General features: G+C 39.7%; 1 protein-coding gene across 1 annotated transcript in view; it reads right to left on the bottom strand.

Annotated features, from left to right (window-relative positions):
• Positions 1 to 18,343, bottom strand: part of LOC134667508 (ankyrin repeat and fibronectin type-III domain-containing protein 1-like) — a 67,233-nt gene that overhangs the window by 9,515 nt on the left and 39,375 nt on the right. Inside the window, exons 5-10 of the mRNA XM_063524936.1 lie at positions 8,635 to 8,755; positions 3,377 to 3,481; positions 2,766 to 2,911; positions 2,021 to 2,215; positions 1,390 to 1,582; positions 660 to 792 (exon numbers count right to left, since the gene is read on the bottom strand). Of these exons, the coding sequence (XP_063381006.1) occupies positions 660 to 792; positions 1,390 to 1,582; positions 2,021 to 2,215; positions 2,766 to 2,911; positions 3,377 to 3,481; positions 8,635 to 8,755 (893 nt within the window). The remainder of the gene's footprint in view (positions 1 to 659; positions 793 to 1,389; positions 1,583 to 2,020; positions 2,216 to 2,765; positions 2,912 to 3,376; positions 3,482 to 8,634; positions 8,756 to 18,343) is intronic.

Below are 18,343 nucleotides of genomic sequence, written 5' to 3'. Positions count from 1 at the left end.
ACTCTAACGCCCTGACAATAGAGGCGTGCTCAGATATTTGTGAGCACCTTGGCCGCTCCGATATATCTGATGGCGACTGTACGTAAACGTGAAGGTTAAAATCTGATTGCGACTTTTGCTGATGTTTCGCTGCTGCTGTTTACAGGCAATCTCTCTGTTAATTTACTTAATAAACCTTGATAAAGTGACAGTTTCTCGTGACCATAATGCGGCAGCAACAAATTATCAAAGAGTTTGACAAAAACACCTGACTTGATTGCACCATCAACACTGATGAAGCCACAATTTAAATGTTATCTTAACATGACACAATTTGAGAAGAAATGATTCGGGATATGAAAGAATGAGGTATGAAACACAGCTGATGGCAATTCCTCTTGTGCAAATCTCAACATATTCTCGTTATTTGTGCTACTATGTATTGTACGTACGCTCCTATCCGATTCTATGTATTGTCACTGCCAACTTGGTGTAAACTTAGCGTGGTCGGAGTAAACCCCAATAACAATGCATTTATAATAAATATCTTATGACATGATTGAGACATACCTAACCCCTGTGTCCCGAAGTGCGCGTAACTAGCTGCAACACAGTTCACACTACTGCAGCTGTCTACGATCAAATAGGTTTTTTTTTATGTTCAATAAAAATCTTTATACCTTCATGAGCCAGTGGAAGTCCGTATAGATACACGTAGGATAAGTTTCGTCGACTTCAATCACTGGTAGGAACTCTTCACTAGTCACCAACACCTTGTCTTCGTGGTACAGTATGCATGCTAAATAGACGCCCCTGGAACAACATTTGAATTGTGAGATGTCTGGTGGTAAGGATAATTTAGTTAATTGTATTTTAAGTGCGTCCTCACTTATACAACACATAATCCGAAGATTTAATCTTAATTTGTATGTAATAAAAGCAAAAAGGAACCAAGAGCTCGGAAGACTATGCCGCTTATTATATCTAGGTATTATTAACGACTAAGTTAGAAATCGTCCCTTGTGTGAGGCAGGGACATCGGAACTACTCTATCGCCCTGTTTCTTATTATATTACATTGTTAACGACAGCTAAGCGGTGCCTGATGGAATACCCCCTTTACCTACTAAGTTTAGTATTATACCGGTCGAAACATCGCGTCAACCTACAAAATCTGTAGTACCACAGAATAAGTAATAGTATTATCATGCAGAACGGCCACGCACCGCTCCGCCCCGACTCGCATTACTTCGCCCCGCGACTGGCCGCGACATGAATCTGGCGGATTTCTGGCGTCCTCTCAGTAAAACGACTTACCCACACATACGCAATGACGCATGTACAGACGTGCCACGCACACATATAAACGCAAATTTTTGACGTATATGGCGTGTCCGCCCCGCGGTAGTACCTTCTAAGATTCTTCTGGAACTTGCTAGCGGCCGTGAACAGCTGGCGGATGGTGGCGGTCTTCTTGCGCGGCAGGCGCGGCGGCGCGGCGGCGGGGCGGGCGCGCGCGCCGGCCGCCGCGCCCGCCAGCGCCTCCAGCGCCGCCGCGCCGCAGCCGTCGCCGCGCGGCGCGCGACTCGACACGTCACGCCAACCTGACATATAACCAAGTCTTTAGGTTTTACGAATAGTAACAACCTCCGAAAAAAGATTCGAGCGAAATTGCCGGATGCTGACGTACGCTGACCGTCATAAATTTATTTTTACCGATAGGTACATATGGGTAGCGACAAACGCTTCACCCCCTTCTCGACCCGACATGGATTAAAAAATTCACTCGATCCAAAACTCTATGTCTTCAAAAATGAAAAGCCAGTTGCACTAACTTAACGAGTTGATTAACGTTAGTCGACAGAGAACTACGAAACTGCTCATACACCATCTAGCGACCGACCCTTAATGTTTCCGTAAGTCACCGTACGTTGACAGTGCGAGAAGTAAAGCTGGAAATTAGTCTATCTGGTTGGCTGTATTTAACTTACTTCTAGACATCACAGACAGTCTCTCTTCTTATATTTGTGTCTCTAACTTACTGCTAGGCACAACGCTTCGTGGAGTGGAGCAGGCGGGCGCGCCCCAGCCGCGCAGGTTGCCGGCGGCGGCGCGGAAGAAGTACCGCCGCCCGCGCGTCAGCCCCGCCGCCAGCACCCGCGTGGGGCCGTGCACGGCGCAGGCCACCTCGCGGGTGCCGCACACGTTGGAGAAGTCGGCGCGAGATGACCATTCAACTGTAACATTTAAAAGATTGGTTATCTTTTGATGCAAGAAATTTAGGTGTGAGACACCGCTTACGTGTATCGAGTAACTACTTTATGCAAATAATTAAATTAGGATTATCGATTTATACTTAAACAGCCGGCCTAGCCAAGGTTACAATCGCTATCGCGTCGACAACGAAAAGCATTATATCTCTCTATCACTCTTCCATATTAGTACGACAGTGACAGTTGCGTTTCGATCGCTACGGAGCGTAAGCGATTGGCATCTTGGCTACGCGGCCAGGAGTGACGGAGTGAGCCATCCGCGATTTCGTCGCTTTGCAACAGATAGCTACAAGTAGGTACATCCGTCCCACACCAATTTTGGTGGCTAGCCATTAACCGCGCGTGGCGCTGTCGCCACCTAGCGATCATATCTCTCCTAATCGTAACAGACGCGTTTTGTTAGAGAGTGAATCTTCTGTACCTAGTACTATTATTTATTCTGTGACCTAGGTAGATCTTTACGGCAGAGCTTACCATTCGTGAACTAGGCGGGTAAATATTATTGTACAATCACCTTTGTATTTGGTGATGGGGGGCTGTTCCCGCGTCAGTCTGGGATCTCTCAGCCGTACAGAGACAGAGTGGGCGCCGCACACTTCCAAGTCAGGAGGGGCGGGCGCCGCCGGCACCCGTAGAGCCTGCCATCCGTGGAGAAGACGTCTGGAATGTAAAAAAAGTTAAACCAAAGACAATTTAAAAGCGGCGATTGTTGTAATTATGATTTTCGTATGTAGACGCCCAGCGGCTTCGCATCTTTTGAATATAATACGTAATGTGTACAGGAAAATATTTGTAAAAATCATTTGTCAACGTATTTTTGGGCCCTAGTGTAATAGTACAGAATAGATAATAGCATAAGGACACTTCCTACAAAACTGAAGCTTGACAGCGACTCATTGTCGAATCATGCTATCCCTTTCTAATGTATGGCACTATCCCTTTCGGCTATTTAGGGTTATCAAAATTCAAGTGATTATCTTATCTGTGGTCGTGCATGCAAAAGGACGTTAAGTGGTGCTAACCCTGATAATGATAATTGCTCGGAGCAATGCTGAGCCGAACGGAGCCGAGTTTACCCGAAGTCAGGAGTGTCTCCCCACTGGTAATAGGTACTTGTTGGCTTACTTGAGCGTCCTCACTCTCCGCTCCCAGTGTTGCGCCTGCTTGTCTTTCTCAGAGCCCGCGCCGCCCGCGCACCCCGTCGTGTCCGCCTGCTTGCCCGCTGATGACCTGGAAATTAAATCTACTTTAAGTCGACGGTGACCAAAAAGTCTAAGGTTCTATTTTTTTTTTCATTTTATGACGACGAGACAAACGAGAAGACGAATCCCCTGATGGTATGCAATTACCGTCGCTCGGCCACCTGCAGGCATCAAAGGGGGTGCAATTGCACTGCCGGCCCATAAGATGGGTGTAAGCTCTTTCATTTTTATTTTTTATTGTTAAAATTGTGTTAAATGAACTGCCACGACATTGACAGTACCTAATATGCATTGGTGAATTGAATGCAGAGGTACCGTGTCTTATAATCGGGAAGGTTTCGAAAAAATGGGTACTAGTTTGAGTTATAGTCTGTATTTTTAGGTATTTAAATAAAAGTAAATAAACATTTTGTACAGTTTCGGGTAGTTATATTATAACTAACCAAACACAAAACCGCCTGGATCAGTCACTGAACGACCTGATTTTAACCTGCATTATTTGATCATGTAATGTTTTCATCTACCCTCAACTGGCTTAAGGAGCCGTTTGAGGGTAGATTTTGTTTACTTTTATTTAAATACAGAGTATAGATATGCTGGGCCACCATTGCTGGCACTGTATCAAGGACGCATCCGCATAGGATAATAACGCTCTAAATATATCTAAACTGAATCTAATATGTGTCTACTGTACCTACGGTACGGTTAATTCAATACAGCTATATAAATGAAATATTCTGCTCCAGGCGTGCCTTTTCAACTGAAAACCTAAACGTGCCTAAACTTATCAAACACGTTAACGACTGACCAAACCTAATCAACTATTGACATCTCTACCGAGGAAACCAAAAGGGTGTATCTCCATACTAATCAGTATGGCCAATACGACATTTTGTTGTTGAGAAAACAAGTTTGCTACGCAATCAAACTGTCCAAGTGTAAATTTGTCCGACTACCTACATTATGTGTACAATTTAGTTAGATCGATTCGATTAGCAGGGGACAGCTTGAAACAATGTTCACAGGAATTTGCTAAAGTTTTGACTGGTTCCATGGTATAATAATATACTCCGCCTGGTACTCTCTTCCCGTCTTTTCGTGGTCACGTGACTGACACAAGCCTACGTCATTATGCGACAGCGCTATATGATAATATGCGATAGCGCTATATATAGCGGCCATGTTATTGTGACGTAGGCTTGTGTCACTCTGGGAAGAGAAGAACATGTTTTATTAGGCTATGACTGGTTCACATTTGAATACGAAAACCGTGGAGCTAGCGGAAGGGTGCGTGTGCTATGGTTTGGTGCCTGGGGGCCTGCCATGACAATAAAGGCCTGTGCACACCGGTTTGCGTGTAGCTGACGTGCACGTGCTTATGCGCTAAAATGTCGGAGCCGCACATTTACACGTTGCGCAAACGGTGTGCCGTCTCTCATAAGGCTCTCTATACTACAATGCCGCACGCGCACGTGCACGTTACGCACACGCAGCCGGTGTGCACAGGCCTTACATCGATAAACGGCAAACTAAAAGAAAAAGTATCGGGATGACAGATGCTACGAAAAGTAAAGTGACTACTAGTATTTCCATATCTTATTTAAGTTTGATTGGCTTTTGTAATCTTTGTACTTTTCTTTTGTTGTCTTTTTTCTTTGTACCTAATCTTTGATGTGAGAACTAATATGACATGCTTTTTCATTCTTAATTGAAACATTTCCGACTGAAATTGAGGTTGGTATTTTGTAAAGGATTGCGATAAAAACGTTGTAAATTTAGTTAAGAATCTAGTGTGATGTGAGCGTAGTAAATATGGTTTCCGGCTCCTAACTCAACCTCAAAGGAAATCCGTTTTGAAGTACCTAATTGTGTAATTGGGTTGTATTTGCCTTCCTCTCTCCTCTTGCAATAATTTTACTTCAAATATACTAAGAGAGAGTTTTCCGTTCGTCGACAGGACGTAAACCTAATTATTTGTGTAAATAAATAGTTTAGTGCCTAATTATTTCAGAGTTTACGGCCATTTAAACTAGTAAATTCTATATAAATTAAATTAAGTAGGTACAGTTTGTTGGTTTGTGCCCTATTTGCCAATGGAAGAGCGGTGTCACCCGACCCGACACAAGTATCTTTATACTTAATGGGAGGTTCCAGCCTTTTACGATTTATGTAATATGTGTTAAAACCAATAAATCTAATCTAATCCAAAATGAACTATATAGTAGATTTCGAACCTTTTCGCGTTGCGTCCCTGTCACGCAGCGTACTATGTAGACGAAGAACACGCGAACGCGAAGCAAAGCGATGCGGCGAGGGGTGAATCAATCCTTTGATACCTATAGAAGTGTCTGATACGTGGGCGATCTCGTTGCAAACGCGAACGCTTTGGGCCCGCCGCGCCGGGCCGCGCCGCGTACGCGAGTCGTTCGCTTACGTAAGACGATGCGTTAGCGAAATATGGGGACTGCCTGATACAGCGCACGGCTATAATATTGCGCTTACATAGGTACATAATGGCAGTTTACTAACGTGTGCACTTTTCCTACTTGCCTATGATCTTCGTTACAAAGCATTTTTAGTACGTTAGGTCTGGCAGTTAAAACCATTCGGGAATACATGAACCCATAGTGCTATACTCTACGATACCTAATATGTATTAACTATATTATAGTACGCACAGACCTAATACAACATATTATTCAGAGTTATGCAACGATATCTGACACCGTCTAAAACAACTTTCTGCAGAATCTTTTCTTAAGTTTTACAGTCTCAAGATAAACTTGGTAACCTAACCTCTCTGCAAAACTTTCTTTAGAGGGACCAAAGTAATAGTGACAATGACAGTAACTAACCAATCTCCAGTAAGAATTATTAAGTTCGACATTCAACTCCGATACTAATTGAACTACCATGAAGTCATATTAGTGTTTGATAGGAATTCTTGTTCAGTCTTTTGAGTCCAAATTTGAAGAACTCGAATATTTTATACGAGACTATACGCTAAAAAAACTTCCGTCACGAGTCGAGTCTTTTATTGAGTCTTTTTAAAGCGCAACTGTATAGGATTCGAGCGTCCGAATACAGACTCCGTTAACAATTTTGGAATTTTTATCTAAATACTAGTACCTGCTAGGTATAGAGAAAAAGCGTTATTGTATGGTGTACCCCTAACCTATGAATTTTACATGCTGAAGTGGAAAAGAAAGACACGGAAGCCTGACCCCATCACTATGTAGGATCTAGCTTGGAAGAGAGAGAGAGAGAGATAGCTTTGCACTGCACTTTTATATGATGCGGTGAGCAATATATATACGAGCATAAGATCCACTGCGAGTAAGTTTCGAAGCGGCCTAAAGTTAATCCATGATGGATGAGTCTTTTCTGTATCGGATCGCAAGAATTTGCTAGTGGGCACCACATACATATATCTTTGCTTGAAGATGAACTACTCCATGTACATATTACTCTGGTAGAACTTTAAACTTTAAACTCTTGTGTCGGTGTAATTTTACAAAGCTTTTACACGAAACAAAAGCTAAGACAAACGAGGTATGTAACAAAGAAAGGAAGTTCAAAGAAAAGATGACGTAAGAAATGTGACGCAACAATCGATACCGACACATGATGTCTAATGACTAAAGGATACAACACCTTATGACGCTTCAAGCTTCCAAGAGAACTGGCACATGAAAAGGTTGATTATATGACATAAATAAAATAGAGATGATGGAGGTTGATCAGAAAGATCAGTAGGTCCATAGGTACGTGCCACGTGAGAGCAAAGTGCGACGTGCGTTATAGCGTTAGTCTATCTTTTATATCTATATACCTATTAGATCTTTTCTCTTTCTTTTTTTTCAGCAAAGAGTGTCCAGAAAAGAATAGATTATAACGATAGTCCTCTCACTTGTTTACTTAGGTATTGTTCTAACTTAAAACAGTTATGGTCCAATCCGCATTTTAAACAATATTCGGGCATCTAACTTCGTACCGATGCCAAAGCAAACAATGCCAACTTATTTTTTTCGTGTATAGCTTTTAGTTGGGTGTTGTACCGCGTTATTTAGCGTAGGTATATGCTACCCTTACTAGTCAGTTCAACCTTGACTAACCCCAAGCTTAATCAGCCACCTTAACCGGCCAAGTTCAAAGAGTTGGCTAAAGGCGCCTTAGCCTTTAGGTACCGTAAAACGGGGTGAGTAGGTTTCGCGGAGAGAGGCGGGTTATGAATGGGGAGAGAAGGTTTGAGAGGGGGGTGAGAAGGGATTTTAAGGCTACTGTTACAAAAATAATGTATTCCAATTTAAAATGCAGCTATAGTAATACGCATAAAAAAAAACGATCCAACAATCTTCCAAAATCACCTTTGTATGAAAACCCCTCTCACCCCAAATACGAGGCACTACGGGGTGAGGTGGGTTTTTCTCTTTATAGTCAAAGTTATGAAATGGAACTACCCAAAATAAAATAAAAACTAAAATACAAACGTCTGGAACACTTATTATATACTTACACTATTCAGTTTTCATATGTAAAAATAAAATGTTATCGAGATTTGAATTTCAGTTTTGACCCTACTCACCCGATTTTACGGTAGACGATTCTATGTTAGACGCAGCTAGCCGGCCTGGCATTAAACTGCGCAGCTTATTGAACTACCGTTTGATACTAAAGGGTTGATTTAGACGGCGCGCGAACTCGCATGCGATTTTAGTTACATTGTGGACTGTCGGTTACGTCCAATTTAATCGACCGATCAAAACTAGAGATGCAATGGATAGTTTTTTGGCCGGATACCGGATATTTGGCCTGACCATCGGCCGAATATCCGGTATCCGGCCGCCGAATATTCGGCCAGCGGAATTATACCTACATTTCGGTTTTTCAGGTGCGCATTCACGCAAGTCAGTGGAATGATTAAATTGTTTTAAAATAATAAACAAGTACGATTATGACCGTGTCTGTTTCTTAAATCAAATTTGTTTACTCCGAAATCAAGCAATGTTACTATCCGGTATCCAGCCGGATAGTAGATCTCTATCAGGTATCCGGCCGGATAGTTAATACTGGCCGCATACCGGATAGTAACCGGATATCCGGTGCATCTCTAATCAAAACCCGCAATGGTATGAAACTCGCACCGTCTAAATCGGCCCTTACTCGTCTAAAAGACCATACCTTGTACAAGCATCGTCCCGGCAGGCACGCTCCGGGAAGCACCCAGCAGCATCATGCAGCCGCGCCTCGGCCTCCCGAGTCAGCCGCCGCAGGTGTGCCCCCAGCGCCTCTGCGCTCTTGACTGAAACGATAATCATAATTCAATTACTAAATATAGACGGTCAAGCAAATCTTGTCAGTAGAAAAAGGCGCGAAATTCAAATTTTCTATGAGCTATCCCTTCGCGCCTACAATTTTCAAATTTGCCGCCTTTTTCTACTGACAAGCGGTATTACCAAGGTTACGAGTACAATTTGACACTAGGTTAACGGTTTAACAGCTTAACCCCGGGTCAGTGGGATGGTGCAAGCGGCCATAAGTATAAAATATTTAATGGGATAAAGAGGATCGTAAGTTGTTTTAAGAACCGAATATCAATATTAGAAATACGGATAATTATAAAACCTAATGAGACTGAAACTCGCAGGTTCTTGACTGAGATTATACGAGAAATCATTGCAGACCTTATTAAATAGTATTATAGTCCGGGAGCCGGCTGCATGAAACAAACCTCATCAAAAAATAGAATATACCTACCCTGTAGAGGTACCTGACATTTAGTAGATTTCAACGCACTTGGTCGGCCTAGGCTTAACCTGGCAGATTTTGTACAAATGGCAAAAACGTTGGACAAAAATTCATCAAAAAAAACCTCATCGAAAAATAGAATGAAACTTGTATGGTAGGATACCTGACCTTGAGGACAGTAAAAAAAAAGTGGTCGGCCTCACCTTAGCCTGGCAGTTTTTGCAGTCCGACCAGATTTATTGGGTCACGTGAGAGCTACAATTTACCTCATCGAAAAATAGAATGAAACAAACGGATTATAATAGCTAAAATAAGCCTGTCGACGTATGTCTTGGTCGGCCTCACCTTAACCTGGCAGTTTTTGCAGTCCGACCAGATTTATAAAAAAATCATCAAAATTTTTTTATCGAAAAATCGTATGAAACTTGTATGGTACGATAGCTGCCTTTGAGGACAGTAAAAAAAAAATGGTCGGCCAAATCCTGTGTTTGCAGTTTCCTGTGTCCGACCAATTTTGTGGTACCACGTGAGAGCTACAATTTACCTCATCGAAAAATAGAATGAAACAAACGGATTATAATAGCTTAAATAAGCCTGTTGACGTATGTCTTGGTCGGCCTCACCTTAACCTGGCAGTTGTTGCAGTCCGGCCAAATTTATAAAAAAATCATCAACAAATTTTTATCGAAAAATCGTGTGAAACTTGTATGGTACGATAGCTGCCTTTGAGGACAGTAATAAAAAAGTGGTTGGCCAAATCCTGTGTTGGCAGGTTCCTGTGTCCGACCAATTTTGTGGTACCACGTGAGAGCTACAATTTACCTCATCGAAAAATAGAATGAAACAAACGGATTATAATACCTAAAATAAACCTGTTGACGTATGGCTTGGTCGGCCTCACCGTAGCCTGGCAGTTTTTGCAGTCCGACCAAATTTGTGATACCACGTGACAGCTAGAATAGGACCACACATGCTGTATTCCATACGCATCATGACTTTGTGTACCTATCTGATGGGCGGGCGTATATGAAACGCCTTCTTGTACGTGCAGGTGATCCAGGTATACACCAAAGCTTAGTTTTCAATCGAACACTTGTAATATAAGAGGAAAAACTGCACGTGATCCTTCCAAAATTTAAATAAATGGTAAAATGTTCCTCCACGATGTTCTCAAAGGGCATCTAGACTGCGTTGGATTGCTGTCACAGTTAGGGCTCCGCGCTCCCACGCGCCGAACTCGTCACACCACACTATTCCATATTCCCTGTCATCGTACCAATTATGGCCAAAATTCTATTCTATTAAATTCTGAGTAGAATCGCACGTACCTATAATAAATCGTTCCAAAACATTGACCCTTTTTTCTCCTCCAGACGTGTTTTCAAATCACAAATTGCAAAGCAACTTTCCTGGTAGTCACGCACTATCACACCCACTTACACACATACACCCACCCACCCACACACACACACACACACACACACACACACACACACACACACACACACACACACACACACACACACACGAACATATACATTCCAATAAATGCATACAAACTAATAGATTCGCTCGTTTATGTAGGTACTGTATGTATTTTTATTTTACTATTTTTTATTTATTGTTTACGCAAAATTAGAGCTATACCTACTATTTTAAGATTTTTTTTCCAGTTTACAGTTATTATAAATTTTTTCTCTTTTTCCTTGTACCTTAAAGACTTACAAATTAAGTTATATTTACGATTCTTGTACAGCACAAGTTACAAGTCTACCCACAGATGATTTTTTATTATGTATAAATTACAGGAAGTTCTGTTATTGGCTATGCTATAAGTTCTCATGTTTTTTGTATATTATTTAATGTAAACGCTGTTGAACTTCTCAATAAATATAAATAAATAAAAATACACAAGATAACCTCACATATATTAAGTGATTATCTTATTGTTATTTCTTCGACTCGCAAAGGCGTTATGTGTCCTTCAAACCATTTGATCTTATACATTTCATCTCTTAATGTCCAGCCACAATGTGTTGCATCAAATTTGATGCAAGTGGATTCTGCCGCACACTGCCACATTGAATTTATGAAAGCCGCCCGTAACAAGCCATACGTCAACAGGGTTATTTTAGCTATTATAATCCGTTTGTTTCATTCTATTTTTCGATGTGGTAAATTGTAACTCTCACGTGGTACCACAAAATTGGTCGGAGACAGGAACCTGCCAACACAGGATTTGGCCGACCATTTTTTTTTACTGTCCTCAAAGGCAGCTATCGTACCATACAAGTTTCATACGATTTTTCGATATAAATTTTTTGATGATTTTTTCATAAATTTGGTCGGACTGCAAAAACTGCCAGGTTAAGGTAAGGCCGACCAAGACATACGTCAACAGGCTTATTTTAGCTATTATAATCCGTTTGTTTCATTCTATTTTTCGATGAGGTAAATTGTAGCTCTCACGTGGTACCACAAAATTGGTCGGACACAGGAACCTGCAAACACAGGATTTGGCCGACCATTTTTTTATTACTGTCCTCAAAGGCAGCTATCGTACCATACAAGTCTCATACGATTTTTCGATAAAAAAATTTTGATGATTTTTTCATAAATTTGGTCGGACTGCAAAAACTGCCAGGTTAAGGTGAGGCCGACCAAGACATACGTCAACAGGCTTATTTTAGCTATTATAATCCGTTTGTTTCATTCTATTTTTCGATGAGGTAAATTGTAGCTCTCACGTGACCCAATAAATCTGGTCGGACTGCAAAAACTGCCAGGCTAAGGTGAGGCCGACCACTTTTTTTCTACTGTCCTCAAGGTCAGGTATCCTACCATACAAGTTTCATTCTATTTTTCGATGAGGTTTTTTTTGATGAATTTTTGTCCAACGTTTTTGCCATTTGTACAAAATCTGCCAGGTTAAGCCTAGGCCGACCAAGTGCGTTGGAATCTACTAAATGTCAGGTACCTCTACAGGGTAGGTATATTCTATTTTTTGATGAGGTTTGTTTCATGCAGCCGGCTCCCGGACTATATTGAATCACGCAATTCGTCTCAAAGCCAGAACAAAATGATAAATAATATCAGCTCAGGGAATTTCTACAGATTCCGTCATTGCAAAAGGCTTTCTTCTTCCATTCAGTAGGTAGTAGTAGTAATCTATTCACTAAGCTCGGCCAATCTCGGTAAAACACCGGTGTTTGGTTAGGGGTTTAACTTCGATAAATTTTGGAAACGCTTATTAGTTTTGCGGAAACAAAAGGAAAGTTAATTGGTAGACTTCCTTCAGTCTAGTAAACGCCTTGGTTTACTTAGAACTTGGACGTATTTGAAATATTATAGAAATATAGGTTTCTGAAAATTGATTTTAATTTCCTGATTCTTTTAAGAACCGAGTCGAGTCCTTTACGAGTCTTTTTAAGCGCAGCTCAAAAGAACTCGAGCCTCCGAATAAAGACTCCGTTAACAATTTTATAGCTTTCTAAATGACAGTACAGAAAATAGTCGTTATTAGAGGTATGTTTTGTTATTCCAAATTTTATATTAAAGGAAAAAATTGAAAAATTTACGCTTCCGGCAGATTGGTGGATTGCGGAGGATGCGGGTTCTGCTTGTTAAAAAATTGATGTTTTGTTATATACATAAAGTTCCATACTCAAAGTTTCACCCTTTGGTTACGGAACTACTTGGGTACTAAATAAGACTCCGCTGACTGTCCGTCTGTTTGTCACCAGGCTGTAACTCATGAACCGTGATAGCTGGACAGTTGAAATTTTCACAGATGATGTAAAATGTCCGTTGCCGCTATAACAACACAATAAATACTACTTAATGCAACTTGTCAGGTTGGACACAAAATAACCACATCATTTTTAGGGTTCCGTACCCAAAGGGTAAAACGGGACCCTATTACTAAGACTTCGCTGTCCGTCCGTCCGTCCGTCTGTCACCAGGCTGTATCTCACGAACTGTGATAGCTAGACAGTTGAAATTTTCACAGATGATGTTTTTCTGTTGCCGCTATAACAACAAATACTAAAAACAGAATAAAATAAAGATTTAAATGGGGCTCCCATACAATAAACGTGATTTTTGACCAAAGTTAAGCAACGTCGGGAGTGGTCAGTACTTAAGATGGGTGACCGTTTTTTTTTTGCTTTTTTTTGTTTTTTTTTTTTGCATTATGGTACGGAACCCTTCGTGCGCGAGTCCGACTCGAACTTGCCCGGTTTTTTAGCTAGATGCGTGCTAGTGTTTCACAATTCAAACACAAAGTAAACAATAACCAAGTCAGTTTCACAACTGGGTTTAGTGTATTGATTGCCGATACCGTACAGAACTACACCATTGTATATAACTACACTATAACTAAGCTCGCCGGCCCCTGAGATGAAAGTTCCAACTTACCTACCCTTGAGACCGCGTCGAAAAGCGAACGCATACTGCTCATTTACAGGGACTGAAGTTATGTTTGCTATAAGCCGATTCCGAGTCGATATGCGTTCCAATTTGATTCAAGAATTCTAGTCACGGTAACGTGTATCTACTAGGTACTCGTACTTAATGCCATAAATTTAGCAATCGACATTATGTCTTATCGTCTGTCTGTTCTCTTGTCTTGAAAATAGTTCGCCCGCGATAAACACTAATTCAAAAGTAACTTTATGGTAAATAAAGATTCTGCTAGCTATATGACCAATGTCTTGTCACATTCTTAAGTCAATTATGGTGGTGGAGTCATTTAGACTGGCTATACATATACACAAGTATCATGGGCTACTTTTCGTGGTATAAAAGTGTAAAAAGTTAAATTAAATTAGCAGAAATTGTAAAGCTCGTTTATACCTCCGCGTCCTACCTAGGTACGAGTATACTCGTAAAAGTTCCACCAAAAAGTGAGTACAGATTGTTAAATAGGCACCAAAAAGTAGATAGAAAAGAATAAATCTTCGCTTTAGGACGTAGAGTACAGTCACCAGCAATAATATGTTACTCTTTAAAGGCAGCAAAAATATGTGACACGCTCTTATGAGTCTACAAATAAGATCGTGTCAGATATTTTTGCGGCCTTTGCTGTGTAACATAAAATTGCAGGTGACTGTACAATGAAAGGTTACCCTTCATTAGCTCTGTAAAAGTAAAAATATTTTTTTCCCAGAACTTTAGCAACAAAGACTTATTGTCTGAAGGCGTGTGTGCATAAAACTATAGGATAACTAGCTCCGAAGTCGAAAGTAAAGTCAAAAGTTCCCCGGGCCCCGAGGGCAGTACACGGCAGTTGTCTATTATGCAGGGCAAAATGGAATATAAGTTTTCGGAACTTGGAAACTTAAATGTTTTTATTGTATCTAACAGAATTTCAGCTAAAAATAAAGTGTTACGGCCTTACCATCACGACTGCCCTAGCAGTGTCAACTGTGTCAAGCTGACATATTCGCTAACGTCTGCGTAACTTACTTTCTAGACATCTCGCTCGCATGCATAGAAAGTAAGTTACGGGCACGCTAGCGAATAAAAGTTATGTCAGTGTCAAACTGTGTGGTGTAATAGCCGTACAGATTTCTTAAATTACTAAAGACAATTGGATAGATAGAGGTAACATCAGTGGCCTATTTTATAAAGCTACAAGTTACAATTTACAAGCGGAAGTCTCGTTCTAAAACATAGGGTTAGAAAGAGACTTCCGCTTGTAAATTGTAACTTGTAGCTTTATAAAATGGGCCACAGGCGGTCTTATCGCCATATTTCACAATAAGTAGTAAAAATCTGGTCTACTACATAACTTCTTTTATTCCTTCGTTTAGATTAACATGAATTAGGTATTTATAAATACGAAACCCTGAAGAGTCCAAACCAGAAAAAAAAGTATTCCTAAAAGAAATAAATCAAAAGTGCGGAGCATGTTTTGTGAATGTAAATATATCCCGAAGAGGAAATTATAAACTCTGCTGGGTAAAACCGTGACCCTGTGCCACTCCATAATAAATCTCTCCGAACACTGGTACTTAATACAAAACCGTTTACTCTCATAACCTGTGTTTGGTATTTATTTGGCCAATACCTAAAATAAAGTAAATATGCCGTATTTTTAGCTGACCTTAATTGCGCACTCTCGACGGTCGTCATCTCATGAAAAGGGCCTTATTTCGTGGGGCAATCCTCGAATACTCTTCCCGAATACTTTTATGAAGATGTGTTTTATATTCGTATTGTACTAAAACATGTACATTATCCTCTAATACGCCCAGAAACTTTATATCTCTTCGGTATTTATGTAAGTAATTCCAACCGACTTCATTCAGGTACTTTATATTTAAGCCCTGGGACCATGTAACACAACTTACGACGATAAATCTTCGAGAACGGCTCAGTAACATTGCTACTAATCCACTCGTAAGCGTCTTGGAAAACATTTTCTCTCAAATGTTGTAGGTACCTAAGTACATTATTGGTAAAAGCATTACCGTTAACCCATTATCGCCACTGATGCCGTACGGGATCAACTTTTAATATGATTAAGTAAAGTTAGATGACTGTATGATTTATATGGCCAAAAGAACAGTTATTACACACAGAAAGTTATCCAAATATGATAGGAGTAAGCAGTGGGCAAGGTGAACTTGAACTACAATATAAGAACAAAACAAAGGGCACGGAACTTACGACATATTTCTTTTCTTGGTTTTCTACTCCTGCCGTTTATTTGCCTAGGCATAAGGATGAATATCAAAATTGGCTGCCATCAGCCTTCATTTTTACTATTGAAGAAAATTTTAATTTTTTATATAAGATAATTTTTAATATAAATTATACACATTATCATTTTAATACTATCAAGAATCAAAACATTTTGTGCAATACCCGTGTTGTAATTCACGTGAACATTGAAGTAAGTGATTGGAAAATTGATCGATGTGATTTAAAATGGGGAATGAAAGTTTGTAATTTGTAATGGATAATTGATGGAAATTCCCATCGGGCATAGTGATATAATATCCGTAACTAGGGCAGAATTGGCACAATAACAAACAAACACTTTGGTTAAGCATAAGCTGTAGATTACGGACGCCATCGATACCGATAATTGCCATGGAAATCGGTAAGGCAATTACAGCTACTGGCAAACTGGATTCATTTTGATGCCTGGATTAAATTGTATGCTCATGGCCCCGATATAATTACTAATGACAATGGCACAAATAGGAACAAATTGTAGATTGGACATTTATTAAATTAATTGGTTCATTTCAATCTGACAGTATTGAGCTGCAGACATTATCATACAATTAATTTTGTATTTAAGTAGGTAGAAACTTCTGGAAACGACACCACAAAGCTTATAAATAGATGAAAAGCGAAAATTTGTTTCATAGCGTTGTAGAAAAATCTCATAGCAACATTTAGGTCAGAAACAATAGAGCGATGGATTTGATAACTCTCGAATCTCTCGATAACCACACTCATTTAACTTATCTATATATAGATGCCAATAAACTATCAGTCGTGAATCCCACGAATACTCCATTCATTTTGGACTTTATACCTACTAGTATAAGATGCAAATTGTGTTGGAAAACGATTGTTTTCAGTGCCACTGGTAGTTTCTGTGATTGATTTCAGATAAAAAGATAATAAAATTCAATATTGTTTAATGCCCCACTTCAAAGCGTGGGGGTACACTGTCATAATTACTTCCGTTCCGATATTGTCTTTATAGGTCAAATAATAATTAATGACTGAAAATAATGGCCCGGGGCAAAAATTTGTAGAAAAAAAAATGTTTATTGCAATTGTAACATTTAAATGGAGAAATTTAACTTTTCTTTCTATGTAAGTAGGTAAATAACGATGTCAAAACGCAAGGTTTAAGCTTTCTTATGTGACCATAGAACTAGTAAAAGTTGCAGAATGATGCTAGAAGAGATGAACCTTTTCGCTTATTGTGTATTAAATAAGATGTTTATGTGTTTTAAATACATCTGCTTATATTTATATTTAATAAAGCATCAAACAATGTACCTAAGTTTATTATTATGTGTAACGATGTCATTTTTGTAATGTGATCAAATCACGAGCAAAATACATTTTTTTCGGCGCCAATCAAGCAAATCGAAACCTTTCGACTGCGTGTTATGATTTACATGGCTTTATCCGCAATCCGTTCGTGTGTCGAATTTGCGTGTGCAAATTCATTTAATCTTTCACATTGAATCCGGCTTCAATCTAATATTTCCTGGTGAATATTTGACACATCCTTATTGTGCTTGCGTGTATCATGAATGGATCTGATCTATACAACAGTAGAAAACTTATTTGGCACACGTATATACACTACCACACTGTTAAGAGGGAGCTAACGTATAGTCGAAGTTTTTATATCGAAACTGCATACATTTTAAGCACAAATGCCATGAAAAAAAAATACGGATATTAAACTATATTTGCAAGTGCAGACTCCAACCAAAACCTTAAAAGGTTAAAGTTGGCTCGATAGAAAAAAAAAACGAAAATATTATTAATTTAATTTCCTTATTTTCAGTTTTAAATCGTGACCCTACATACGATACCATCAAGTTTATATTAGTTAAGTTTTTACTTCAGAAAAATTAGAACATACGTGATGCCGTACGGCATCGCTAGAAACTTACCTATATTCATAGACGAACAAGTTATAGGTACTACTATTGATTGTCTCAAAATGGAATCAAATTGACATCAATGTGTAAGTTAGACTCGGGGTCCTGATGTTTCAAATGAGTCGCTTAACTTTAAACTCGGGTCCATCTGTCAGATTATGCGAGGGTAGATATTTGCTGAGACGGTCGAATGGATTTACCCGAGTTTGAAGTTAAGCGACACAAATGTCCCCAATCATCAGAGGTCACCGAAACACCCTCTACTCTGACGATCGAGCCGTGTAAATGAATTATTCAATTATTCTCCGGTACCAACACAGCTAGAGATTAGTGCCGGTTATTCATTTGATGTAGCTACTACAGAGTAAACAAAAACAGCATGACATCTATTTCAGTTTATAATTGATATCAAAAATATTAGACAATGTATTTTTAATATTGATAATTTTCAAAATAGCCCGGTTAAGAAAGAAAATGGTCAAATTATAGGTATTACC

The sequence above is a fragment of the Cydia fagiglandana genome, chromosome 9 (genome assembly GCF_963556715.1).
Source record: "Cydia fagiglandana chromosome 9, ilCydFagi1.1, whole genome shotgun sequence".
Taxonomy (NCBI): Eukaryota; Metazoa; Arthropoda; class Insecta; order Lepidoptera; family Tortricidae; genus Cydia; species Cydia fagiglandana.
The sequence above is the reverse complement of the archived record's forward strand: the minus strand, read 5'-3'. Positions and strand labels throughout refer to the sequence as shown.